Source organism: Sylvia atricapilla, chromosome 11, assembly GCF_009819655.1.
Source record: "Sylvia atricapilla isolate bSylAtr1 chromosome 11, bSylAtr1.pri, whole genome shotgun sequence".
Taxonomy (NCBI): domain Eukaryota; kingdom Metazoa; phylum Chordata; class Aves; order Passeriformes; family Sylviidae; genus Sylvia; species Sylvia atricapilla.
In genome coordinates this window covers 22170781-22197798 of record NC_089150.1, presented here as the reverse complement: position 1 = coordinate 22197798, position 27018 = coordinate 22170781, and the positions used below count along the sequence as shown (strand labels likewise).

Genomic DNA, 27018 nt, shown 5'->3' with positions numbered 1-27018 from the left:
AAGTTGTGCACAGCCAGCCCCAGTTCTTGTCCTTGAGAGAAAGGAAATGCAAATGTTATCTGATCCATCTTTCATGTTTGCTTTTCTTCCTGCCCTGTTTTACAAAAGGGAGTTCAACCTTTAGAACTGGATCTTTGTTATCTTCTGCCCCAGTTATGAAGGTAACACTGTTTCTGTTGTGTGGCTGGATAGAGAGTTCAGCCAGGCTGTGATGAGGAGCCAGGTGACCTTTGCAATGGGTACAGCTGAGGCAGGAGGGGGTTTCTGTCTCTGAACCACATCTGCACACTGTGATGGTGTTTGCAGGGATCAGGGTAATGGCTTTCCGGAGGGGATGCTGGCAATGATCCTTTTTTGCATGCTTCCTCTTTGAGTGGTAGTGTTCTGAAATTGTTTACATAATTTATTAATTTTGGCATTTCTGAATAATCAGGCATTGATACCAGGAATCTTCCTGCTATGTGCGTGTCAAGGATACCAATGAAGAGATGGAGTTTCTTCAATGCTTGGCCTGTATTATGATCCCTTTCTTATGGCATCTGTTTTCTACACAGGATTTTGTGCTTTGTCTGATATCTGTTATTTAAAAGGTTGATTTGGTTTTTTATGTGCAGTAATGCTGCTATGATGTTGAACCTTGAGGCTCAAAGGTTGGGATTTTTGAGATTTGCTGGGCTCACGTACCTCTTTTGTGTCCTTCCAGGGCTGCCTCACGGTAGAACATGAGCAGGTAATGCACAAGGAGCACCACTGGGAATCATGTCAGACGAGTCAATCTCAGGGAGTGATCCAGACCTGGACCCGGACTTGGAGCAGGAGGATATGGAAGAGGAGGAGGAGGAAGATGAGGAGGAGGCAATGGAGGAGGACAATGATGGGGATGACGAGGAGGACTTACTTGATGAAAGCAGTGAGTGAATGGGCTTGGGAATATACATTGTTATAGAAAACTGGCTGTCACCACATGGGAGATTGTTCAGCTCTTGGTAGGGAGAAGTCGTTATGTGGCTGTTTACTTTAAATAGGTGTTTAATGTATGTTAAATATGATCTGGCAAAAAAATATTTCCATCACGAAAACAAGCCACAAGTATAAATTGTGAGGAGGACAGAATTTTTAAAATAGCTTCAAATTTTGGGGAAGCAATTATATAAAGAAGTAAATAAGTTGATTTGCAATTTCTTGTACTGTCTAAAGAATGAAAAAGAAATATGGTGAAAAGAAATATGTTTGTCATTGGCTTGCCCCATACATAAACAATTTGATGGATGCTATGGACAATTATTGTTTGTTCACAATAATAATCTTTAACAGCTGGAAAATGTTCTTTTCTGCCAGCATACAGGTTGGGTTCTCCTTTGTTTGTTTTGCAAGATGAAAGATGGAAGTGCTAAGTAAGTTGTCACCTTCTAGCCTCACCTAGTCCCACCTGCCCTACTCCCCTCTTCAGGAGAGGAATAGTTCAGGCCAGGGCTAATACAGGTGTTTGTGGGCCTTTGCTGTGCAGGTTACATAGTGAGTGTTACTAGATAACTGTTCTAGGTCATGACATGATCCTAGGAATATTGATTGGTCCAGAAGGGCTGATGTTCTGGGACACATAGACAGGAATGCAGAGCTCAGGTGGGAATTCCCCATGCTGAATTTGCCATCAAACTCTTTGTATCACAAAACTGTATCCAGAGCCTAAGGGGATGCTCTATTTGCTTCCTTTAAAATTGCAATTTTTAATAACTTCAAAGGATATGCAGGTATTTAAATATACTTACCTAAACTAAGAGTAATCTTCCTTTACTTAGCATAGAATGTGCTAAAAAGCGATACTTCTCTCTTCTTCTAGTTACTAAAAAATTTTTGGCTTCAAAATAAATTCTTATCCTCGAGTGTTGTTTGTTTTGTTGTTATATTCTTTCAGCCATGTGCTACCTGAAGATGCTGTTTTTATTTTAAATGCTTTTATAAAAATGTTTGCACAAAAAAAAATTATTCCTCTTTGTTTATTCACATGATGGCTTTTTCTAATGAGAAAGTAGCAGAAATGGAAGTGTTAGTTCAGGTAAGAAACAAGGGAATTCCCAATATCAACACAGATAAGACTTCCAAGATCACAGATGACTCTGTCTCAGGCGCTGGTGGTGATGGTGTCACATTGTTTGCAGGACCCTGCAGCCAGTGGAGCAGGAGGAACTGTGATGTGGTTGCCAAACTTTTATTACCAGAAGGGAGTGTCTGTATGTCATGTCCAAGTGGGTCATTCTCAATGGTTATTTTATCATAGACTTAGGTACTTTATCATCAGCATCTATATTATTTTGAGGGGTTTGTCAGGATTATTCTTTCCAAAGTAACAAGATCATGTAGGTATACAGAACATTGTAAACTGCTAATGACAGCTATTTATTTTCATGTTAAAACACTAGAAACATGTTTATGTTTTATATTTTTGTAGTGACTAACTAAAAATGGATTTTAACAAATGTAAAAAATGAGGAACAGTAAAAAGAATTTAAGTAAAACTAGCATGAAATATTTTTGTGGTTGTTCATGAGATACAAGGGAACTCCCTTTGTGGAGCTGAGCAAAGCTAGATTGCCTTTGAGGTTTCATATTGTTCAGCTTTAATTCTGTCTGCAACAATATCAGAATGCTTCCTGGGTGCTTCGATGTATAATTATCTTCTGCGGAGGTGTCCAGTCTGCTTTTCCTGTTATCTCTTTACAGCTACACACTGCCTCCAAAATGTCATGTGGCATCTGTATCACCTTAGATCTAATATATACCAGTCTCCTGCTCTTTAGCCTGTGAAATATAATCAACTTCAGAATTATTTTATTTTATTTTTTTTTTAGTTTATGTTTAGTTTAGTTTAAATTAGTTTAGTTTAAATTTAGTTTAAATTAGTTTATTTTATTTTGCCCATCTGATGTTTGTAGTCCTGTTGCTTTGTAGACTAACCTCATTCATAAATATCGTATTGGGAACAGACAGTTTTATTCATACGAAGGGATGCAGTCCTCTAATGTTTATATTATGAAGCTTTTAAAAGCTTAATTTTAGTAATTTCTGTTAAAACTTTGCTCTCCCTGTTCCCACCTGTGCTGTTTCTCCTCCCCTCCTGGTATTGTGGTTGTTCTGATCCCACTGGGGATCCGGGGGGGATCTTTCCCTTGTGGATGGGCTCATGCATATTTCTAGCACTACAAGCTCTGGATGACTATTAATCTTTCACAGCTATTTCCTTGGAAGGGTGACAGGCTGCATAAACATTCTCCAAACTGAAACTGATTACTTCTTTTAAAAGTAGTGGCATAGTGATTATATCAATTACAAAAAAAATACCATTGTTACTGCTTGCTTGGAAACGAGTGGCTTTGTTTTGGATTTCCATGTATTGATGGTGGCTCAAGTAACTTAAGAACTTTCCAATGTTTATATAATGTTATCCACACTTGTTGGTGGTCAATAGTATCATCTCAGACTTAGCAGTGACTTGTGTTTTGTATGTTTAACCTGTTTTTGTCTTTCTGATACATGTTGTGTGTGGAGTTAATCCTTGTGTGTAGTTTCAGTTTCATAGTCTTCTAGGAATTCTTTTTACATTCTGGTGCTTGAGTGCTATCTTCAGTTTTGATACATTTTTCTCATTTCTGCTGAGTTTTTATTTGCATTTAGTATAGGCTGTCCTATAGGTGGTCTAGAGTTTAGTTTGTACTTGTATGGTACAGGCTTTCAGTATTGAAGAACACAGCTCTTCAACTTTTGCCCCTGCCTCAAGGAAACAAAAGAGCATGGAAAACTAGTTTTCTGAATATTTCTGACTACGTGAAAGCTAATAGCCACATGGCTTACATCCTTTATCCATTTCTTCAGTGGTGGCCAGTTAATGAACCTTAACATCAGGTGTAGGAGCTCTTATGGCTTTAGGGTTTGGTTTTTTTTTTCCTGGAATGCTCCTTTCAGAACATACCTATTCTGACACTTACAGCCCCTTCCCAGGCTGCCAGACTGCACACGCATCCCAGCAGCACACTTCAATCCTAGCCAGAGGCGGCCACTGCTTTTCCAGCCTTGTCATCCCGCCCGCTTCATCTGTTTTCTCATCACTTGTGGGTTGCAGCACCTGTTTTATCATGTTTGATTTTGTGATTGCAATGCGTGACTGCTAGGAACTTTTTTTGTTAACTCCTTAAATTGTTTTGACTAGGAATGTGATGTACTGATGACTGTAGAGATAAAGGGCTGTTTCAAGTCCTGCACTTTTCCTCTGATCCTGGTTGTTGCTCAGGGCTGTGTAGGACTCCATAGCAATAAAAGCTAATTTGAGCAAAGAGGAAACAAACCTCCAATATGGATTTTACAGATCATTTCAAATGCATGGACTGTTTATACCTCAGAGCGTTCCCAAGGAAAGCTGTTCAGTGTTTGAATGAATCCCACTGAACTGTTCTGTTTTCCACTTTGGGGAATGTCTCTGGATTAGTCTGAGTGATGTCTCTGGAATTCATTATCTCTTATTCATACATATTGCTATAATTCTGCTATTAATAGTGATGGCAAAGTTGCTTGTTTTCTTACCCCTGAGTATATGGGTTAAACACTTTCTAAAAATGCAGTTTGGGGTAAAAGTAAGAAATGTCTCAAGATGTCTTAAAGAGTACAAGCATTCAGACACTATCCTCAAAGGCTCGTAGTGGTGTTTGGTTACAGGGTGCATGGTACAGCAGATGGGTTGGAATCAGTGCTTTTAGGGTACACTAGTGAACATTTTCCAGTACTACAGTAGTGCTGAAATTTTACTGTACAAAGATACCAGGCAATGCCAAATAATAGCATATTAGATTATACTGTTTTGATAAGACAAACTCCATGGAATTAGTCTTGTCTTCTGCCCTGTGCTGTGCACTTTTTCTCCTTTCCTGTCCTCTCTTTCTTTCCCAGGGCTGGGGACGTGTGAGCTCTGTGGCATCTCTGTTTGACTACTGGAGAACTGGGGGAGTTCCGTCTTCCCAGTTCACACTCACACTGTTCCTCCTACTCCCTGGCAAAGTACTGGAGCAAACCAAGACTGGTTTGTGTGGGGTTTTGTGCATTATACAGACTCTTAGAGAGGAGTGAATGAGAAGCACGGCTGGTGGTACAGAATAGCAAGTCCAGGAGAGGAGGACACATGGGTGTAGTGATGTTTTGCACTGCAGCTCCTTGGCAGGGCGAGGGCATCAGGAAACCTCAGAACATCTGAGGGATTGGCACATCAGGTGAGTGAGGGTAAAGAGAGACCCTTTTCCTCACCGTAGCCTCTTAAAAGTGCTCATCCTGCTTATGACATCTGATAGCTCAAACAGAGCTACCTTTTCTTTCTGCAGCACAATCCACAATGTCTTTCAGTAGCTGCTTTCTGCTTGAACTTGAGCTGCCACTTGATACTCACAGTTTTGTGCTTCCCCCCTTGATACCAAGGCAGAAATTCTTGACTTCAGATGGCAGCCACTGCTGATCCAAACTTCAAAGACCTTTGTATCCCTTGAACCTTCACTAGAGGAAAACCTGTTTGTTGATCAGCTTTTCCTACAATTTTCACTTGGTTTTTGAGGGAAAAATGTTGGCATGAATTATAGCAAGTATGGATTTTGTTTAATATGGTGCTTTTTGTAGGTCATCGTTGTGGGGTGCAATTACATTGAAAGGGGAAGTCATTTCATAGCTGCCTGGGCAATTTCTTTCTCTAATCTGATGGGAAAAATAAGTAGTTAACACCATACTTACTAAAAAGTTCATTAACACCTGGGTTATTAAAGCTGAAATTATTCTGGAAATCTGTTTTTAAAGTCATGTGGAAGTGTGGGTTAATATTTCTTTGAATGATACATGGATGCATCCTTGAGGTACAGAGATCTGCTGCTCATTTTGGAGATGGTGTTATTCATGTGCTTCCCACCACAAAGCATTCTATCTTTTCCTCTCCTCAACAAAGTGTTGGAACCAAACAAAATTGGGGTGTGTGGGTGTCCCCAGCTGGATGTGTGTGGTTGGGAACACAGCAACTTTGTCCTTACAGGGGAAGAGAGTAAAGTCTTTGGTATGAATCTCTTCATTTTGCAGCCTCCTCCTCTTCACATACATGAGTTTTTGCTTTTGACTGTAGTTGCTCTTATAAATTAGGTCATGTTATGAGGAAAAGTATGAGAGACAGTCTCCTATCTTGCTAAATGGTACCATATTCTGTATCATTTTATATCCAGATTTAGAAAGGCCCAACCTGCTGGAGGTAGAATGGAGAATAAAAAAGAAATTGCTGTTAGAAAATAATTTCCCTGCACTTTTTACCTGAAATGAATGGTCCTGCTTGTGTTGGTAAATGGAGATTTGTTCCAACAACTTGTGTTGGGGCAGTTTCGGTGCTGGGAGGGCGGTAGAGGTCCCTTGCCTACAGCGTGTCTGGCAATACACCAGAGAGGAACGGGGAAGAGTATGGAGGAGTGGTGCTTGAGGTTCGGGGGCTTTACTGACCTATTCCAGCATTCTGTCTAACCCTGTGAACTAGGTTATTCTCGGCAGGATGAGGTGTGGCCTGAGGGCTGCTGTGGGAAGGAAGGATGAGATCCTGGGAAGTGCTGTCCCCCAGCCCCCTGCGCAGGAGATTACGGACTGCCGATGTTGCAGGTCAGTCGCTGAGCCTCTCGCCAGCTGCCTGCTCTGTCGGAACGCGGCGACTCTTTCCCGGTGTCCTCGGCTTATCCCGAGCGGGGGGAAGCTCCGAAAGAAAACGTCGGTGACTCCCCTTCCCGCCTCCCAGGCTCTCTGACAGCGGCTTCCTTTTTGAGAGGGTGACACAAAGTCTGGCATAGTCTGAGTGTTATATAACCTGGAGTAATGACTTGCTTTACTTCTTTAAAAGGAGGTGATGACGCCAGAGCTCTGCTTCCTTCAGAGCCGCCAATTGGGTGCAGGGACTGGCAGATCTAACCAGCTACGCTTTTTTTCTCTTTTCTCCCTCCTTCCCTTTGATCTATTGCGTATGATGGAATACAAAATAGAAATCTTTCTATGCAGTTGAGGAGCAGCCCACATCTATGGCTCTGCATTTTCTATATATAGGTATACGGAATTTCTCAAATGTTTTATTGCCTCTCTTTTATTGTTCTCTTAAAGCTGTCACAAATGTGAGAGTAGCATGAAGGTGTGGGGAGCAGGGTCAGGACGAATGAGCAGTTATTAACTGAACAAAGAATCACTCCAAGTGTGTTCCTGCTTTTCTGATAAGCTTTGCAGGATATAGAGGTTACGCTTTATTGGCCAAAACTTGTTTTTTCTTTTCAAGTAAAGGCCAAGAATCTCTAACAAAGGCAGTCCCACTTGCTCCCTGTCCTGTTTGGTGCCCTTTTCCCCCGTATAAGTTCGGTTTGTCAGCTTTGTACCACACCTTTGTACCCTTGCTAATAGATACTGTATTCCCTCAGCTGCAACTTCTGTAATGGTGATGAAATCATATGGAAACTAATTAGCAAATTTGTAATGTGGTATTTTCCTTCTTGAACAGGTAAGGCGTGGCAAAGTCACTTTGCCAAATTCACCTGGTGAGTGTGAAGAAGTCCAAGTGAAAATCCTCTGGTTTACATTTTAGGCAGCACCCTTTTTATGTTCAAATCTACTAGGTGAAACACTTCTTTCATTTCCATCTGAGTTTAAAACCATGCAAGGTCCTTAATTTCATTTTCCCCTAATTTATGTGGTATTGTGATGGTTTTAATGACTGGTTAAATAAAATGTGCATGTAGCTATATATATATATATATATATATATATATATATATAATATTATATATATTATAATGTATAATATTAAATAAGAAAAGTGTGGAAGGAGGTGAGGAACTATTTTAATTAAATTAGAAATATTCTTCAGATTTTAAACACAATCTCACATCACAGTTATTTCCTTTATTTACTTTTAACTTCTTGCTTTGCCTTTATGGAAACTGCAACACTGAACTTTTAGCAGTGTCTGGTTCATTGTTTGGATCAAAGGTGGGTTTTTTAACAGTATTTTGTACTGCAGATGTTAAAATGTCTTGTTCTCATTTTCTTCAATATGCAGTTCACTGACTCAGCCTCAAAAACCATTCTAAGTGGGAGTCAGAGGATTTTATTTTCACTTGCAAATATGCAAATAGGAATGAGCAGGAGAAAGCTACAAGATAAAATCTTTTTGGGCTCGGTGAACAGAAACCTTCTAGTTTTAAATCTCTGTCAAAACCAAATTTTGCAATTAAAACATCTGCAGGTAATCTTCATCTATGTAAAGTATTTAATAATTGAGCTGTTAGAAGCAATTTAAAAGTGGTGTTTTGTGTACTCAGCTTGTGATTTATGTCAAATTTGCACATAGCTGAAATCAATGGAAATGAAATTAAGGTTGTTCCAAAAAATTCTTCAGTGGTGCACAAATATGTTGTGTCATCTACAGCAGCAGAGAAATTTAGCAAGTTACAGAAAAGAGGAATCAGTTTCTTGAATGTAACTGGGATTGTAACTCAATGGATTTAATTTGGATTGAAATGATGATAAATATCTATGGTATAAAATTCTTCAATTTTAAATCATTACATCTTGTCTAGTAACAGCTTGTTTTCTTTGGTACAATTAAACAGTCTTTGAGAGCCTTGGAATCTCAAGCAGTGTGTTTTTTCCACAGTGCTAGTGTGAAAAGCATTTGCAAGAGGCACTGCATTGTGTCACTTCCTGTATTTTGTGCTATTAGAATTTGTTATATTATGTACAAGTTCCCAACATCCCCCCATTTATGATTTGATGAGTTTGGGAAAGAAAATGCACCAAGATTTATATGAATAAAATATAAATTTAGAAAAAACAGATTTATCAAATTTTATGTCTTATGGTTGTCTAAAACTCACCGAAGTCAATGGAAAAACTCCTCTGGTTTTCCATGGTTGGTTTAGATATTATTAAAAAGAATTTTTATTTGCTTTGCAGTGTTTGTTTTAAAACCAAATGATTCTTAAAGCCCAGCAATACTCAGTTGCCAACTCAGAGTGTTGTGGAGTCCAAGTGGGATTCTGTCTGAACTGTTCTGGGTGTATAAACAACACCTTATACCGTATCCAACTCAAACCTGGTATTCTTGTGTGGTTTTTATGTTGCTAAAACAACGTGGAAACTAGGACAGGGAAAGTGGCCTTAATGATATGGGTATGTGCTACTAGCAGGTGCTAATCAAAAGTGAAGTGTGGCTGTCAAGCCTCATTCACGTTCAGTAACTTAAAAATAATTTGGGTTAGTAGACAGCCTCCCTGTACAGTGGAGGTCAGTGGGGTGTGCAGAAGGAGCTGGTGGATATGGAGCATGGCTGGGAGATAGCCATGCTGTGGGGAAGGGACTATGCAGCCAGCATGGAGCAGTTTTCTTAGTCTTCAGAATTTGGGCTTTTTTTTTTTCTTCTGTGGGCAGCAATCTAAGTTCTGTAGCTCCCTGCAGTGCTGGGTTCTGGTTCCTGGGGTTTGATTTGTGGTGGTGGCAGGGCCAGGGAGCTGCTGCTGCCTCTGCAGGGTGGGTTTGTCTGTGGCACTCAAGGGCTGCTTTCAGGCTTGACAGAGGGTTGAGTGGCTGTGGAGGTTGCAGCTGAAGATGAATGAGGTTATATCACAGGTGTATTATTACTGGGGGATTTGGGCAAGGAAGGTTTTTTCTGCATTATGGGCTGGTGATAAGGATAAGCCTGGAGAAAAGGGAACCACCCCAGCTTGCAGGGGCCCAGAGCAGAGTGGCACATCATAGATCAGGTGCTTCTTTCTGATGCTGTCCTTGCTGGGCTTGGATCATGTCAGTCTTGAGCAGTCATGTAGCTGCTCAGCCTGTGGAGCAGGGGTTGAGAGGTTCAAGGTGGACAACAGGCATGGGGAAGGAGCTACTCCATCTTGAAGGGAATGCATGTTTTGGGACCTTTTGTTGAAATTATTTAGTTTACCTGACTTCAGTTTGATAATATTCTTTGCTATATGAAGGAACTAGTGTCCTGAAATACTTTATAGTCAAGTTACTTGTCTGTATAGACATGTTTAGGTATGAGTTTTAATGTTTGTAAATTTGCAGTGTTCAGGGATGCTGACATTGCTTCTTGTCAGCCACTTGTCACTTGGAAACACTTGTCAGCCAAATAAAAAACATGTTCTCATATTATCTTAATATTCTATGAAAATACAAACTTCATAGTGTTGTGAGGTTTTCTTTATTCAAGTAATCTCCTAAATTGTTAGGAAGGGAATCTCTCAGGTCACAAAAGCTTTTTGGGAAGCTCTTGTGACATGTAGCACAGTTTGTACAGTTGCAAAGAGCTTGTGGTTTGAGATGAGGAAGGTGAGGTGTGACAGCTGGGTGAGATTTCAGACCTTGTAGGGGAGGGAGAACATGGTTCCTTACTGATAAGACTTGCCTAATGAAAAAGCTATTCAGTAAATGGACTTATCTCTAACAAGATTACCTTCCATGAGGGGATCATTTTATAAACTGACTGTTTCAGGCAGATTTAATTCTTGGTTGTGCAAATACGTGTTTATCCTGGCTAACAGTGGTGGCCTCACCAGCTGTTGTGAGTAGAAGAACTAGAAAAATTCCTTTTCTATTTTGCACTCTAAGGTGAAGAAGGAAATTCTCTTTTTCTTGCTGTGTGCAGAAGGACAGGAATAGGTTTCCTGTTTCCCCCAGTGTGTTGAACTTCCATTTTTCCCATGCTTGAGTGCTGTAATATGGATGTGCTGTGGTTTAACCCCAGCTGGCATCTCAGCCCCACACAGCCACTCACTATCCCCTATGGGATGGCAGAGAGAATTGGAAGGGTAAAAGTGATGAAGCTCATGGGTGGAGATAAAGATAGTTTAACAGCAAAGCAGAACAAGGAATTCATCGACTCCCTCCCATGGGCAGGCAAGTATTCAGCTATCCCCAAGAAAGGAGGACTCCACCACAGTAACAGCAACTTGGGAGACGAACACCATCACTCCGGACACTCCCCCTCCTCCTCCTCCTTTTCCCAGCTCTATATGCTGAGCATGAAACCATATGGTCTGGGGCCAGTTGGGGTCAGCTGTCCCAGCTGTGTTCCCTCCTAACTCCTTGTGCACCCCTAGTTTCCTCACTGGTGGGGCAGTGTCAGAAGCAGAAAAGGGCTTGATTCTTTGTTAGCCCTGCTCACCAATAGCAAAAACATCTGTTTTAACACTGTTTCCAACACAAATCCAAAGCATAGCCCTGTACTAGCTGCTATGAAAAGAATTAACTCTCTCCCAGGAAGAACCAGCACTGCATGCTTTGAAATACCCAGTTGTATTTACCCAGTACTTGTTTTAAATCTTGCTTTCCAGTTTCATGAATCTATTAGGTCAGATGCTGAGGTCATGTTTGTTTATTTATTCCAACCCTACAAAGTCCTTATAAAGCCTGTTATAAGATCCTTGGCTATGCACTTCTTTATATATTTGTCCTTCTTTTCCCCCTTGATAAACATTGTGTGCCAAGCAGGCCGTTTGCATCTGTAACATAGGTGAAAGACTGCCTTGTTTACTGGGTGTCTTAATTGTAATAGATTTCATCTTTATTTTATATTATTATTATTTTTGTAAAATTTATATAGCTCTAATTATGAAAAAGTATCTTGGGTTCATTTCAAAGTTGTGATGTACGTGATGCACTGAGGGTGTTTTGATGGCAGCAAGCATTTGCAGCACCCTGCTACTCTCCCAAATAAAAGATCAAATAAAAATGGCTGGAGTCACACAAAGAAAGGAGAACTGGGCTCGTCCCTGGATGTGCTTGCAGAGCTTTAAATCAGCTTCTGCTGTTGTGAGTGCAGCTCATTGTCCTGGACTCCTGCAGGTCTGTGTGAGGGCTGTTCGGACACTGCCTCACTTTGGGTTTCTTGTGCATGTCCTGGCTTTCCCAGCACTCCCTCACCAGTTGTTTCAATAAACAGCTGATTTGTTACATGGACAAATGCTCACTACCAGTGAGCTAATTTTGTTATGTCTGTCTCAGCCTAGGCTTGATGTTTATTACTGGCATTAGATATGCCTGTGAAGGGAATTTGGCATGGATAAAGTCTCTCTAACACTGAAGAAGGTTAGACAGGATGGATAGCCTTTAGGGTTCAACCACAGCTTTAAAGGACTTATTCTGTACCTCTTTATTCTCTCTTGTGCCTGTCCTGGTGCAGGTGAATGACTAGGATAAGTAGTGTCCCACTCCACAAATTCTGACAAGTTATTTTCTGAAAACTGAGAAACTTGCAGTGGTCTACAAGCTGCTGATTTGACCAAGTGAACAGGATGCTCTTTTACCTGTTACTGTGCAAACAGGTTACCAAGCTCCATCAAATTGCTCAAGTTTCAGTCTCAGTTGACCAGGTTTCTTGCAAATTAGCAGGCGTCATACGAACAGCTCATAAAATCACAATTGTTTTCAAAGCCAGAAAGGCTGTCCTCCTTTTTGCATCTCCTTCCCACTCACTTTTCCTTGTGTGCTCTGAAACTCAGAAGCAGAGTTACAGTCCTATGTGTCCCCTGCTCTGAATGTCCTGTTGTCTGTTGGGATTCCCCTTGCGTGGGGCCCCACCAGAGCCTGAACGGTTATGTAAGGATTTTTATTTTATTCTCCGTCTTGGTCTCTGCCACTAGTTGAACTGGATCACAGGGTGAGTGAATGGGATCTGATCCGTATGGCGTGCAGCTCTGCTGCTCTAGAGGAGAGAGACCTCCCCCGTACACACCACTCAGCCTCGCTTGCTCCTCTTTCTCTCTTCTAAAACTCCTTTCCCAGGCATAACTGAGGTTGCTCCCGCTGATCAGGAGCGCGTACAGAATCCAAACCGTCTCGGCAGCACAGCTCCGGGCATCAGTCCCCAGTGGAGCAGCAGCTACCTCGGGCAGGGCTGTGTTGTTTGACTCTCCAAGCAGGGGAGGAGATAGTGACAATTTTTATTTAGGCTGAACACGAGGCATATTTAACTTGTTTATAACAGTGACCCTGGTCTGTCTCGGCTGGGTGCAGGGAGGATATATACGTACTGCTTCTCGTCACACCAGCTGGGTGAATTCAAGCACTAGGAGCTATTGACCAGTTATTTTCAGAAACTTTAAGTGCAGGTTTCCTTGCCTGTACCCTGGACTGTTTTATCAGGAGTCTTTTCCCGCCTGCAAACTGAACAGCCAGTGAGAGTGGATTTAGTGCTCACTGAGCTGTGGGCAGAGATAAGGAGTTGTCAGGAGTGACTGGAAACTTTTGTTCTGAAGACCCTGAGACCAGAATAGCAGAAGAGCTGAGAGTGTACAGCCACGGTGAACAAGTGTGCAAGCAAAGGGCTTGCCTTGTTGCACTGAGCAGCATGCTACTCTTGGATGAGTCTCAGCAGTTTCCAGGTAGGACACAGGGGATTTTGTGGGTTGATTTCTCTTTATTTTTCTTCCTTGTTTTCTTTTCCTGTAACAGGGCATTCATTTTCCCACCCCTGGGCTGGAGCACCCCACTCAGGCTAGTAAAAGGCATCAGAAACCAAGGCTCTTCTGTAGGTATCAGGGTTTAGTGTATTCCCTACCAGGCAGGAGTGGAAGAGGTTGAGATTTCAGAGCCTTGCAATGCCTGTTGCCCTGGTAGAGAGGACATGAGAAGGAAGCTCAGTCTTCCTTTGTGCCTGTAATTCTGAAGTCTTTGGTGATGTGACATTCTGGTCTGGCCGTTATTGTTTCTGCTGCTGTTGTGTTGTAATGCTGTGAAAGTTCTTTTTTCCAAGAGAGGAAGCGGTTGTTAATAGCAGTATCGTTTTCTATCCACTGTCCTCTCCCCCACCCCCTTGACTTTGTGTGTATACTTTCTCTGCAACATCCTACTTGATAAGAGTTTCAAGAGCTTCTTTTGTCAGTGAAATATTTGATGACTTGCTGACCAGGCAACAATCTGGGCACCAGACAGAGCTGTTGGTGCTTGCTCCAGATCCCCTAATTAGTGCCTAAAAGACTAAAAGCTACTTGGCCATTTCCCCCCCTATAAAATGGAAGATGCTGGTGAAATCCTAACAGGAGTTTACAGTTTGGGGATAGCTGCCCCTTAATTTGTTTGCTGGTGGGAGGGCATTGTGTGTTGGAAAAAAAACTTGGTTCAGAGGTAAAGAACTTTCTAAACTTGTAATTTAACTTCTTACTTTGAGGGGAGGTACTTTGTGATGCCAAGCTTCTTGGACCTTGTTCATGTTGCAAGTACCTCCAAAGTCATGCTATGAACCTAACAGAATGATCAAAAATGGTCCCCAGGAGTTCCAGCTCTGGATTCCTGGTTTATTGCAGAAGTACAATGTGGTTGTCATGAGGAGTTTTTACAAAAATAAGCTGTGCAATATTTGTTACCCATTAGTGGGAAGGGGGGGTTCTAGAAGAACTAAAAAAATCCATCTTATTTTCCTGGTTGTGGTGGCAGGACAAAGAAGCTAATTCTGGGAGAGTGTGAACTGAGGAAAAAAGGAATTACAATAGAAAATGAGTTTGGATAAATGAGGAATCTGGGTGATGATACAAGTGGCTTATGTAACTTAGTCTAGATAATAGGTATAAAAAGAGGAGACAGGGAAGGAAAGATGCTTTTGGAAATTAGACACTAGGTCATAGATGGAGGGAGAATACAAGGTTAGAGGCCTTTCAGAAATTTTGGCTGGAAAGGTATTTAAACAAAAGAGAGCAAAAGTGCAAATTAACTCTTCTTTGTACTCATCAAGTTGTAAAGTCTGGGGCAAGGTTTGTCACAGTCTCTACCAAAGTCTCTAGCAGTAGAAAATTATCTCTCTTTCAGGAAGCTTTTTTAACTGATCTAATGAGGTTCTGGTCTGGCTGGTGGATCTAGGAGAGCATCCATCACGCTTCTGCACTACCTTTCTACCAGGAGGGATGATAAACTGCACAAGGTCACTGAGTGAGTCTGTGCAGAACTTACACATCATGTATCTTCCCTGGTTGTGTGCTTCAACCGCTGAGCAATGTTTCTTTTCCTCTCTGGTTTATATGGCTTTTCCTCACTCCAGGTACCTGAACACTTCTTTGGGGGCTCCGAAGTAGCAAGTTCCTGTATATGCAGTGCTGTGATACTTTTCCTTATTTTAAAAATGTTTCTGGAAAATTAGAGCAGATTTTAATTATTTTATGGTAGCACTCACCAGCTAGTAAATCAAGGTTTGTTGCAGCACACTATCTATTCCCCTGTGTCTTGTGAGAAAAATGTTTTATGGTAAGATCTCTGTTTACTCCTGATACACACATATACTTCTTTTTTGACAATAGAGGTGATTGTTATTTTAGCTCTTAGGGTATTAGGTGTTTTGGGGGGGGGGATCCTTGTGACATTATCACTTCGATTTGTGTGTGTCTGATTGCTATAAACAACTTCGAAGCCTTTTGTCCAGCTCCTTTAGCAGCACCAATATTTTGGAAAGGAAAACTGGAAACAGATTTTTCCCAGTGGTGTTTTTTCAGTGGTGGTGTTTCATCCTGGTTGTATTAACTTTCTCCAGTGCTTTTGGTCACTTTTCTGGCTGCAGTTGATGAGAGAAGTGCCAGTGGAATGTGGTGGCACACAGGCTCCAACTGAACAATTTGAATTTTTCTCCCAAGTAATGCTTCCCTCATTAAACAGAGTCCTTAAAAATTCCTCTGAAATTACTTTAGAGACTAAGGCAGAAAATGAGAATGTAGCTGAACATGTGCTTTGTTAGAATTCTAAAAAAAAAAAATCCACAACTACATTTTTTTTTTCAAGTAGGAAATTATATTTAAGGAGAAGAAAGAGAATAGTTGGTTAGAGCATGGGACAGGAAGCCAAAAATTTGAGTTACTCAGCACTGATGCCTACCTGATTGCTTTTAGTTTCTTCCTCTGCAAGGTGGACACGAGGGGTTTCACAGGTTGCTGTGAGGAGCTCTTAATGCCCATGAACTCCTTTGACACGGACTAGAATGCAAATTACACTATTATAATTTTAAAATCACTCCTCTCTTATACCACTGCCATTAGGAGCAACAACAAAGGAGGACTCAGATGCTGGAGGATGCCTTGTGCTGGGATTATTTTCCCATGCTGCTCTTTTAAATTAGGAGTGAGTGTCACCTGTCTTTTCCCTGTCCTTGTTAGCAGGTACTGAGCAAAGCTATGGTGAGAGCTTGAAGCATAGATTAAAGTTCAGCTGGTGCTTGTTGTTTGTTTGCCATTTTGGTGGCCTTAGGAGTGTGTGGCAGCAATAGTCCCTTCATTATTATTTCTCATTGCTCTGAGGGTATGCTGGTATAAAGCTACAACTCACAGCTACCTAGTGTAAATTAATGCTTATGTAATCATTGCATAATGCAGAATGCTTGCTCCCCTACTCGTCCTCTTTTCTTAGTCCCTGAAATTTATCCCTAGAAGAGTTATGGTAGCAGCCAGCTGGATTCACAGTGCTTGGAATGTGTCATGCCCCCTGTATGCATCTATTTTCTAAAGCTGGAAAGGGGAAATTTATCTTTGTTACCTAAATCAATATTTAGCCTCCTCAATAAACTAGATCATATTTCTTTTTTAGAAAAAGCTTCAAACTGTTGTGAAAATAAAGAAGGTTAAATCCATTTACTTGTGTTTTAGATCCCCATGGTAATTTTCATAATCTGGCTGACAAAACTCTATTCTGGGTGACTAGTTAACTGGGATAACCAGAAAGGGGAGGTTTCAGTTCCCTCCTGCGCACAGCTTGTTTAAAACTTCCCAGCACACAGCCTGAAACATTTCCTGACTCCAGAGCAGTAGCTTTATGTAACTCATTGCTCTCGCACCCCCCTGGCTAAAAGACAAATGTGACCAATCCCTGGTCCCTTGCTACCTTAGTGGGTGCCTTTCCTGTCTTCGTTTCCCTGTCTTCACTAATGCCCACAGTGTCTGTGCAGGAGAGGAGACACAGCAGGAGGGAACAGTTTATGTTTCATTGGAAAAAGTAGTTTTGATTACATATCTAGAAGAGGGATGGCAGGTAGCATTCTGTATCTCTCCAGGTGTTTCTGTCTCAAAGCACTGTGAAAATGTTTGAGTTGAAGTTTCACAACCCTCTTTTGAGCATATTGGAGCTGGAAATGGATACAGGATTGCCCAGTGCTCCAGAGTAACCATGAGCCTGTGGTACCTGTGAAAGGGAGGACAACCTGATGGGCACCTCACCTGGGCTACATTCAGGGGCTTGTGCAGGGAGGGAGGAGGTCCTGGAGGGGCTAGGTCCCAGAGCAGGTACCTGCCACACTCCGGTGGCAATGGGGTGCCAGTGCCTGCGAGCCTGTGCTATACGACAGTATATAAGTGCTCTTGGTTTTTATGTAACCCCGGTCTCAGCGTCCGCAGCACTGAGGCCCAGCCAGAACAAGATCTCTTGGGTATTTGGGGCCTGGTTCTGCTTGCATAATCCAGGGTTAGAAGATATATTGCCTGTCATCAAGTTAGCTGTTGGATGTTCCAGTTTGTCTCTTGGCACTTCTTGGCTACTTCCCTGCCCTTTGGTTTCTGGGTGAATATTCCTTGCTCCTGCCATTCAATTCTGCTGCCTTTTGTTCCTGAAGGATTCCATAGGGCACAAAAGGAGTTTTATTCTGCAGTGTAACCTCATCAGCAACTGATAAGCTGGAAGATGTCTCAAGGAAAAATAAGGGCAGTACTGCCTTGTAATTTCTCTTTTAAAGTTTCTATTGATTTGGGCTTACTTCTTACCAAAGGAGACTGGAGATGGGTTTGACTTGTGCTCATGGTCTGGCTCCCTCCTCATGCCTACGGAGTCAGTGCTGGTGAATTTTTCTTTAGAGCTCATCTCTTCCGTCTATCCTCTGGTCCTGCACTGGGGGCAGAGACGGCCTGCCACCCCTCACCAGCAATCTGCAGATTTCACATAGGTGTCTTGAACCCACAGCAAGTGATCACTTTACTGATACACAGAGAAATGAAAAACATGTTACTCAGACTTTCAAGCAGCGCTCTTTGTTATACCAACATGACAGACTCTGGGTCTGGTTACAATGACAGGTATGAACGACAGATTCCTAGATAAATCAGCAACGAGAATGAAGATGTACGTGCTTTTTGACAAGTGAGGGAAGCTTCCCCTGGGAGCAGGCTCAGCCCGAAAGATGCCTTTGTGCCTGGCAGTACCATGGCTGTGACTCAGCAGGACGCCAGGCATGGCAGCCCGGCAGCAGAGCTGGAGCCGGAGCAGTGCTGGAGTCGGTCACTGCTGTACTCAGTGGGCTGCGTTCCGCTGGAGCCAGGCGGGGACAGCCTGGACCGAGGCTGCCCGTCCCGCTGCTCGCGGCTCACGCGTGGCTGCCCGCTTGTCCAGGGGTGCACTGCCTAGCCTGGGAGCTCCCACAGCCGCGGTCCTGTGTGGACAAGCGGACAAAAAAGACTTGTCCCGGCTGTCATGCTGGCAGCAGTGGCAGCTGCCAGTGACCGGAGAGGGGCGGCCGGGCTCGGCGTCCGCCGTGCTGGGGCGACGCGGCCAAGCGCGGGTTGCGGCGGACCGGCAGCGGGAGGCAGGTGTGCCGGGTTATATAATACTTACATAATTAGGGCTTTGTTCAGCGCTGGTGGCTGGGAGGGGAGTCCTGCCGTCGAAGACTGAGCCCGATTATTTTCCGGGAACTACGTCTTGTTGCTAATTAGCTGCCCTGGTAGCGGCTGCCTGGAGGAGAGCCTCGAGTTCCCAAAGGGGCTGCGTCCTGCTCTGTCTCCCTCTGAGGTGGCTTTCCAGTGCTTTGGGTGGAAGCAACCAGGTGTTGATGTGTTGCCGTCTTTATGTCTCTCTTGAGTGTTGCAACAGGTAAAACCTGGAAGAAGAGAGTCTGAGCTTTTCCCTTACTTTCACCTACACTGTACTTGAGGGGCGTCACAAGGAATTTCCTGCCTCCAGCCCAGCCTTGTGGTGCTCAAGTGTTTTCACACAGTGCCACCTCTTTGAGAGGTGCTCTGTGCAGACACCACTTCTCCCTTCTTGTGTGGCATCCACGCAACTGCTGCACCAGTGCATGCAAAGAATATTTTGAAAATATTTCATTTATATTGCACAACTGAGTATAGGATGAGCCAGAGGACTCTGGATGTTGCCAGCCTCCCAGTTGATTGCTGTGCTGCAATTAAGAGAACCGCTGTTCTTTGTGAGCCAGGTACTGTTGCACTCTGTCATTACCTACCCACCACTCCAACTCCCAGCACACTGGAGAAACATCACATAACCCCACAGAGCATCTTCTAGGCTGTCCGAGCCTTTGCAGTCTGGCTCGCTCTGCGGAGTTGCTCCTCCAACCTTTGGCACTCCAGTTGTAGTTCAGTGTGTCAGGACTGAGTTGCAGCTGGAGGTGCAATTAGACTTTCTTCTGCCGTCCCTCGGTGCTCCTCCCATTCCTGCTTTGACAGCTCAGTACTGGTTGTAGTAGCACTAGCTAGTATTAGCTAGTCTCTGACAGGCTTTTGCCCGCAAACTGCGTAGAAGTTCCCAAAGGCCGCAATAATATTTAACTGCTCTTTGTGCAGGACAAAAGAAAGCTCCCAAAGTAAGAATTGACTGCTCACTGCTCTGCATGCAGCTACCTTCCTCACCATGCATGCACGTCCCCTGTCCTTAGGGTAGGAAATAATGCCTAAAACCCTGGCAAAATTGTCCTCTTTGGTATTCTGAATTTCCATAGTGAAAGGATTTTAGAAATAAACAAGAGTCTGGTTTTCAGTGCTGTGTCTTTCCTGGAGTCACTGGAGTTACCCTGACGATGAAACTGGTCTTCCAGGAGAAGGTGTACATACCTCTAGCTACCCCTGTTACTTGGCTAGTAACTGAGCAGGAAAGAAAGTACACAGTACTTTTTACACAGTAGTTTGTCCACTGAGGGGTCTCTTGGATCTTTTTATGCAGCACCTCAGGTGAGAGACCTTCAGATCTTCTGAATGGGAATTTCTGTACTCCTAGGAGTGCTGACTGTTGCTAGAACCAAATTGTTGATGCACAGACATTTGGGGTTACTGAGATCTGCCTTGGAGCAGAGATTTGCTATAACACTGTTTTTCACTTACCTTGGTGTCAGAAGACAGTGTTAATTACACAGTTGTCACACCTCAAAACAACCTGCTGCTTCATGACCCTTGCAGCAACCTCAAGCCTGTTTTGCAGAGAAGATTCTCCAGGCTGAATCCTGTGCTGTTGTAATGGAAGTTTGAGAAGGAGGTGATGAGGTGAGCTTGGCTGCAGTAGGAGGTGCCTGACTGCGGGACAAATCTTTTGCTTTGTTACACATCATGAGTCACAGCTGTGTGCAGTGTTTAGGGACAGCTCTAGCAGTCACACCAGACAAGTAACATCTGAAGCAGTGTTACACACAGCAGTCACGACTCTCTTTCCTACAGAGACTTCTAAACTGTAATACTGTGGCATGCAAATGTCAGTCAAACACCTCCCCCCTATTGTATGTACATCTCTGGGTAGTGCTTGCTGCTGCTTATTGAGCAAAGAAAACTGGCAACCTCTGGTCTGCGGCACAAACCAGAGCCCTGCTGTAACCAGGTCTGTTGGGTTTTGAGGGTGCAGGCACATTTCACACCTCTAAAGTGCATGAGAAAGGATAGTCGTTGTCTCTCTTGGCATTTCAGGGTACATTGCAGGACAGAGTGCCTGGGTGTGTCCAGGTGTCCATAACTACTGGGAACTGTTTGGGGTTTTTCTCAGACAGAGAGGCTATAACCACCTGAAGAAGCAGCTGCATAGATTCTACCACACTTCCTTGGGGAAATCCTCTTCGTAGAATCTGGTGAGGACAGTGCAAAACATGGAATAAAGCTGGTATGAACTGGGTGAATCTTGGTGCCCACAGCGTGTAACCGTGGGCTGGAATTTACACCCTTGCCAACAACCACACCTGACCCATGGCTGTTTCAGCTGGGCAGACTTGGGGCTGCTTTTTCCAATGTGGTCAACTTGCTGTGCAGGGCTATGCTGGGTTGTCACACCACAGGCTGGGGGCAATGCTCTTCTCAGGCTGGCAGTGGGAATAAATGCCCAGGTCTTCCTAGAGTGCACAGCAGCTCCAGCATGATCAGACAGTTGTCAACATGCAAACGGGGCTGATGAATTTCTGTGTTGTGTAAACCCTACTTGTATAACCATGTCAGAGTAGTGTGTTGAGCTCCTGTTACAAAACTCTAATTGCATTTCTGTTGTAGATGCAGGTTTGGCAAAATTGAGGCAGGATTATTCCATCGATTACCTGATGGGACCTGTCAAACTGTGAAGATCAGGCCTTTTCTTATACAAATCGGTGTTTGTGTGTGTAGTTATTGTTTCTTAATGTGTTTCTGTCCCAGTGTGGGTCCCATTTACACAGCTGGGAGCTCACTGTGTTGGAGAGCAGCCATTACGACTGCAGCGGGAGCCACACTTTTCATCTGGGTTAGGTTTAGGCTAAAAAATCCGGAGTTTATTACAAAACAGCAACAAAACAATTTCTGCTTGTAACTGCCAGCTCATGCCACAGGTGTGGTGGGAGCTGTTGCAAGGTAACACTTGGGGTTTTATCATTGTTAACCTTCACGAAAAGTTTTATTCATGGTGGTGGCAAGGATAGGAGCAGCCTTTGGGAAGCCAGCTGTCCCCTGAATCCACTGCAGCTGAATCAGTGAGATGTTTGGAGCTGTAGCTAGCATGGAAGAGCTCTCTTGATGCATATGTGTCAGGAATGTGGGCTGAGAGACAGCTTGTGTCTTCACCTCAGAACTTGTCACTAGCAGGACAAACACCAGCCTGATCAGACATGGCTGTGGCGATGAGGACTTGTACTCAGTGCAGGACCAAATTTATCATCAAATTTTGGGCTTCAGGCTCCTGGTCAGATGAGAATTACATTTGAAAATTCTATCTGATCCAGCTGTGTGACAGGTTTCACCAGAACTGTATTACATATCATTAAGAAGAAAGAAAAGGTAAAACACAGAAATTGAAAGAATCTACGTAGGGATTGCACAACACATCTGAAAACATAGAGGAGACATAATAATTTGGGCTCCTGAGACTTTAGGTTTTGCTGTTATCACCCTTGTCTTGAGGACAGCCTTGCCTGGCACAGTGCTGGAGGAGGTGATGTGGCAATTGCTGGAGTGTGGGGAGGGAAATGCTTCCTCTTCCAAACAAGCCTGGCTTTGTGCTCTATGGTGCCTTGTCAAGGTCCTCCGGGCCCAGGGGTGAGATGGCAGCAGTGTAACCATGGCAGTGTTTTGTCTCAGGTTTAATGACTCATCTGGAGCATGTGATCACGTGTGCAGCCTGCCTGCTTCCCTTTGCCTATTTCATCCAGTCTTTGATCTAGTTATATAACCAGGAGTCAAGAGGGGTGGGGGGAAGGAAACAGTGCTGAAGAATTGCAGGTAATGTGACTAAAATGTGTCTGTAGCTCAAATAGCAGAGTTGTCTGAGAAGCCTGAGAAACTGGGTTTATTCCCAGCACAGCTGTCTGTCTGCAAGTGACTTGATGCTTGATATCTGCGCCTGTAAGTCTAAAGAGGCATGGTGGGAGGACACGGCTCCAAGGCCAAGGCTGTGGTTAGAACTGCTATGCTTGTAGCAGTGAACCCCTTTTGCCTTTATCTTCATATGCATAACTCTCCTGCATTCATCATGAGATCTGTTCCATCCATAAGCTGTAGATACCTGGTTTTCCAGTATGCGTAGGGCTTGCAGAGACAGATATTCACAGAAATATTTGAGCTGCCTCTGCTGGTACTGGTCCATGGTGGGCTGAGCTTAGAAGTCCTAAATGTGTTCTGACATAGACTTGCAGCAAATGCTGGGGTAGGCCTGGTGGGATGTCTGGAGAGGAAGTTTGCAAAGTTGGTGCTTTTGAACAAGGTGTGAATCTACTTCTTGTCATCTCAATTTTAGATGTGATACTGGAGATAAGGTTAATTTAATGGGCATATCAACATGACAGCTGTAGGTGCAATGTACTGTACTTTAGCATCCTTCATTTAAGCTCCCAGCATTTTGAGGAAAAGATACTCTCTGTCTCCAGATCCCTGAGTCACCAATGTGATGCTTGTTGGTTCTGTAATTACTTCATCTGCCACATTCCTCTGCACTGATGTCTTCTTTCCTTCAAAGTTCTGTCTAAGTGTCATCTCAGTTCAGTCATTAGCTTAGATACACAATGTAAGCAAGAAAGCTGATTACAAGATGAAGTTCAGAATATCTCTCTTTCTGACACAAGGGGACAAGATGCTTCAAAGAAGCTATTACAACGCTTGTCAGAAACAGTTTGCTTCAAGGGAGGCTTTTGAACAGAAGCATTTTTTTCTTTGCTCTGGAAGCATTAGCTTGGTCACTGGCAGCCTGTTGAAGAGCCAAGTGTCACACAGAACAGGGTGTCTTTTCACATTGTGCTTTACGAGTGGAATCAGGCACAAATGGAATGAAAATAGGAGAATGAAGAGAAAAAGGAATGCATGTGATTTATAATGTAGAAAAAGTATTGCCACTTAGTTTTGTTTGACAAAAGGCTTGTTGGAAATTACCATTTAAACCATGAGAGTGAAGCCTGGTGCTAAAACCACTGAGCTGCCTGCTAAGCCATGACCTACTCTTTGAACCAGATAACCTTTTACATACTGTGTTCTGTGACTTGGGAGATGGTTACACAGGTGTCATATAGATGGAAATTCTGCCCTAATTGAATGATGTGAAACAAGCAAAAGAGATTCAAGTTCCTTGTTTTAATCAGAGCTTATCAGGCCCTCATAGAAAAACAGACTATTGGGATAGCAAGTGCTCCTCATGGACCTAAGTGATTTTGTCTTGTTTTCTTGTCAGGTCACTTTAAGTCTGTGTTGAGGGGTGTAAGTCTTGGCTTTCACTAGGGACAGACTCTTTACTGAAAAACTTTTTAACTCTCTTTGACTGTCAGAAAGGCCCCCAGTTTTGACCCTCAGAGTGACGTGCTTGCAAATGAGTGAGAGTAGGTCTTGTCAGTTCCTGTTCCACTCAAATCCTGCTGAATGCTGATGGAAAAGCCAGCTGCCAGCCTGGCACAGCTGTTCCCATGTCCTGTTCTTCCCCTTGCAGACCAACCCCAGGAAGCCGTGTTCAGTGGTGACCATGCAGAGCACGTGGAGGATGGAGAATGGCAGCGCTCGACTTCAACTACCTCATCTCAGAGCGAGCGGGCAGAGCAACTCTTGCAGAACCAGCACAAGAGCCTGGCCTCTGAGGACACCAAAAGAAGAGGGCTCAGAAACCGTCTCACATGCGGAGGAACATCAGGTAAGCAGCAGCAGCAGGACAGAAAGAGCTCAGGTCACATATGGTGGTGAAAACATAATCTCTGCACTTTGCTTCTGAGCTACATTGTGCCACTGCTGGCAAACCAGATGGTTTTTCTTTTCCAAAACCTTAGGATTTCACCAGTGGGAGTAGAGTGACTTCAGACTGGAGTGCTGCATGTGGGTGCAGACTTGTTTGGTATTTCAGAAGAGTGAATATTCGGTTATGGAATACATTGCAAAAATTGTGTAATTGCTGCTGTCTTTTGAGAGATGTAATTGAAAAACAGTACCACCATTAAGTAAATACCAGTTTCAGATATTTGCTGAGGCGAATCCTATTGCAAATAGCCTAAAATACAGTCCTTTCTTATACTATGCTGGGTACTTGTTGAGAGGAATACTGATGCTACGACTAGCGACTGAAATGTTGGAAGTCAGTTTCACCTGGCTTTTACAAAGCAGTAGTTGTTTGATTGTGTAATTCGCCGTGTATTGTGGGACAAGTTGCAAGGTGGTAAATCATTAGGAAATTTGCTCAAGGGAATTTTATAAGCTCAGAGGAGAACTAATGGAGCAGGAACTCCTGTGGCAGCAAGTGGCTCTCAATCCCTGTGCTGGTGGTCTTTGATTCCTATTTAGGCTTGTGCAAATTGATTTTCTTAAAGCTGAAGGAATAAACATTGACTAAGCCTTGAAAAATGAGACTTGATTAGGATGAAGGAGATGTCCTTGAAGTGCGGAGTTGGGTAATTTAAATGACTGGTTTGAGAGAGCTAGATTTTACCACTGCTTGTACTGCACCTCTTGTCTAGCAAAAGCAGTTTCATTTCCAGGACTGGACGTGTGACACTGAAGCAGGGTAAAGCAACTTCTGGAAGTAAATAAAATTACCTGTAAAGGGAAGGTGCTTTGAGAGAATGCCTTGAAATAATTGTTAAAACCATTAGAGATCCTAGCTCCTGAAATGCTGTCAGAAGAGAATCAGGGTGATGACTTTTTGTGGGGGAATTGATTCATTTTCTTCCCATATATCTTCTTTGCATGACTTAGTGCATTTTGTGTTTGTAAACTGTATATCAATAAAAAAATCCTTTCAAGACTAGCCTCTGGTAACCTAATTTACGTATGTGCTTACCTTATGTTTTTCCTCCTTTTGTGATTTTGCTTCTGTCAAACTTATCTTTTCCTTGAGTGATAGTAGTGTTACGTGTATTTGGGAAACACAGTGTTGAAATTGCTGTAGAATTTGCCCATATCTTTTTGAGAGATAATGTTCCTACTCTGTGTCTGACAGAATACCTGGAGCTTGTCAGTCATCTTTGCAGCAGCCATTCACATTTTTGGAAGAAATTGAGTGTAACTAAATCACATTTGCTCCTGTGTTCAGAAAGCTGTTGCGGGAGGACCAACTGGAAGCCGTGACAAAGGCAGCCCAGCAGGAAGAGTTGGAGAGAAGGAAACGGCTTGAGCAGCAGCGGAAGGATTATCCGGCCTCTATACCAGCTGTACCCTTGGAGTTTCTTCCTGGTAAGCACTGGGAGACAACAGTCAAAGCAAGAGTTTTAAGGATAGAAGCTGTATGAAGAAGGTTAGTGCCATGCATGTCCATGACGGGACAAGGAGTAATGGTTTTGACCTAAAGGAAGGTTGATTCAGGCTAGATACAAGGAAGAATGCTTTACAATGAGGCTGGTGAAACACTGGCACAGGTTGTGCAGAGATGTGGTAAATTCCCCACTCTTGGAAACATTCAAGGTCAGGATGAGTTGGGCTCTGAGCAGGCAAATGTAGCTGAAGATGTCCCTGCTCAGTGTAGAGGGGTTGGACTAGATGACCTTTGAAGGGTCCTTCCAACCCCAAACATTCTGGAATTCTGTGTTGTACTTGGACTTCCAAGTGTAAAATAACAGCAGTTCCAAACCACTTAGAGATTCAGTGTAGACAGTTCCAAACATACTTGTTTTGTATCAAGAACATGGCTGCTTGGTGAAGGATGCCAGGTAATCTTTGTTGAAGATATTTTGACACATATTAAGTGTGTATATGGGGATGCTGAAACAGAGCTCTCTTGTCTTTCCAGCTGGTATGGGAGCTTAAATCAACAGTCTTGGCAGAAATGCCAGACCCTGTTTGTCCTGGGAATGGTCTGGTAACTCCTGTGTCTGGTACTGGGGACAGTGGAACAATAGACTGGGTGTACATATGGTGGTGATGTAACCTTGGCCTTCCTTGCATGTTTCAGCAAGCAGTGAGTTGCAGGCAGTATAAATGGTTAAGCATCATTCATGTCTTTGGGTGAATGTCACCTGGCATTGTCTCCCAATCTGAATCATTTTGGTGATTTAGTTTATTGCACAGTTTTAAATGGTGTAAAGGGCAGAGAAGTGCAGCTGGATGTTGGGCAGGGTAAGGAATTCTGCATTGGCCTTGCCTCTTGAGGAAATATATATTCTCCCTTATATGCAAGTGTTAAAAACACTTCTACATGTGGGAGAAGGAATAAGAGCTGTTTAAAATACTTTCACTTATGCAGAGTAGGTTGAGCCCCAGAAGAATGTCATCTCTTGCTATGTCACTGCAGTGGTGCTGTTTGGCCCCATTAGCCTCTCCCCAACATGGCAGCACTTAAAACATACAACAAATGTTCTTGATTAGCAAAAGTTGTTTATGATAT

General features: G+C 43.2%; 1 protein-coding gene across 1 annotated transcript in view; it reads left to right on the top strand.

The window, feature by feature from the left end:
* The first annotated feature begins 185 nt into the window (after positions 1-185).
* The window catches only part of RAD54L2 (RAD54 like 2), a 41953-nt gene continuing 15120 nt past the window's right edge, over positions 186-27018 (top strand). The window contains 4 exon segments of the mRNA XM_066327057.1: positions 186-910; positions 24145-24294; positions 24297-24342; positions 25732-25871. Of these exon segments, the coding sequence (XP_066183154.1) occupies positions 760-910; positions 24145-24294; positions 24297-24342; positions 25732-25871 (487 nt within the window). The 5' untranslated portion in view covers positions 186-759.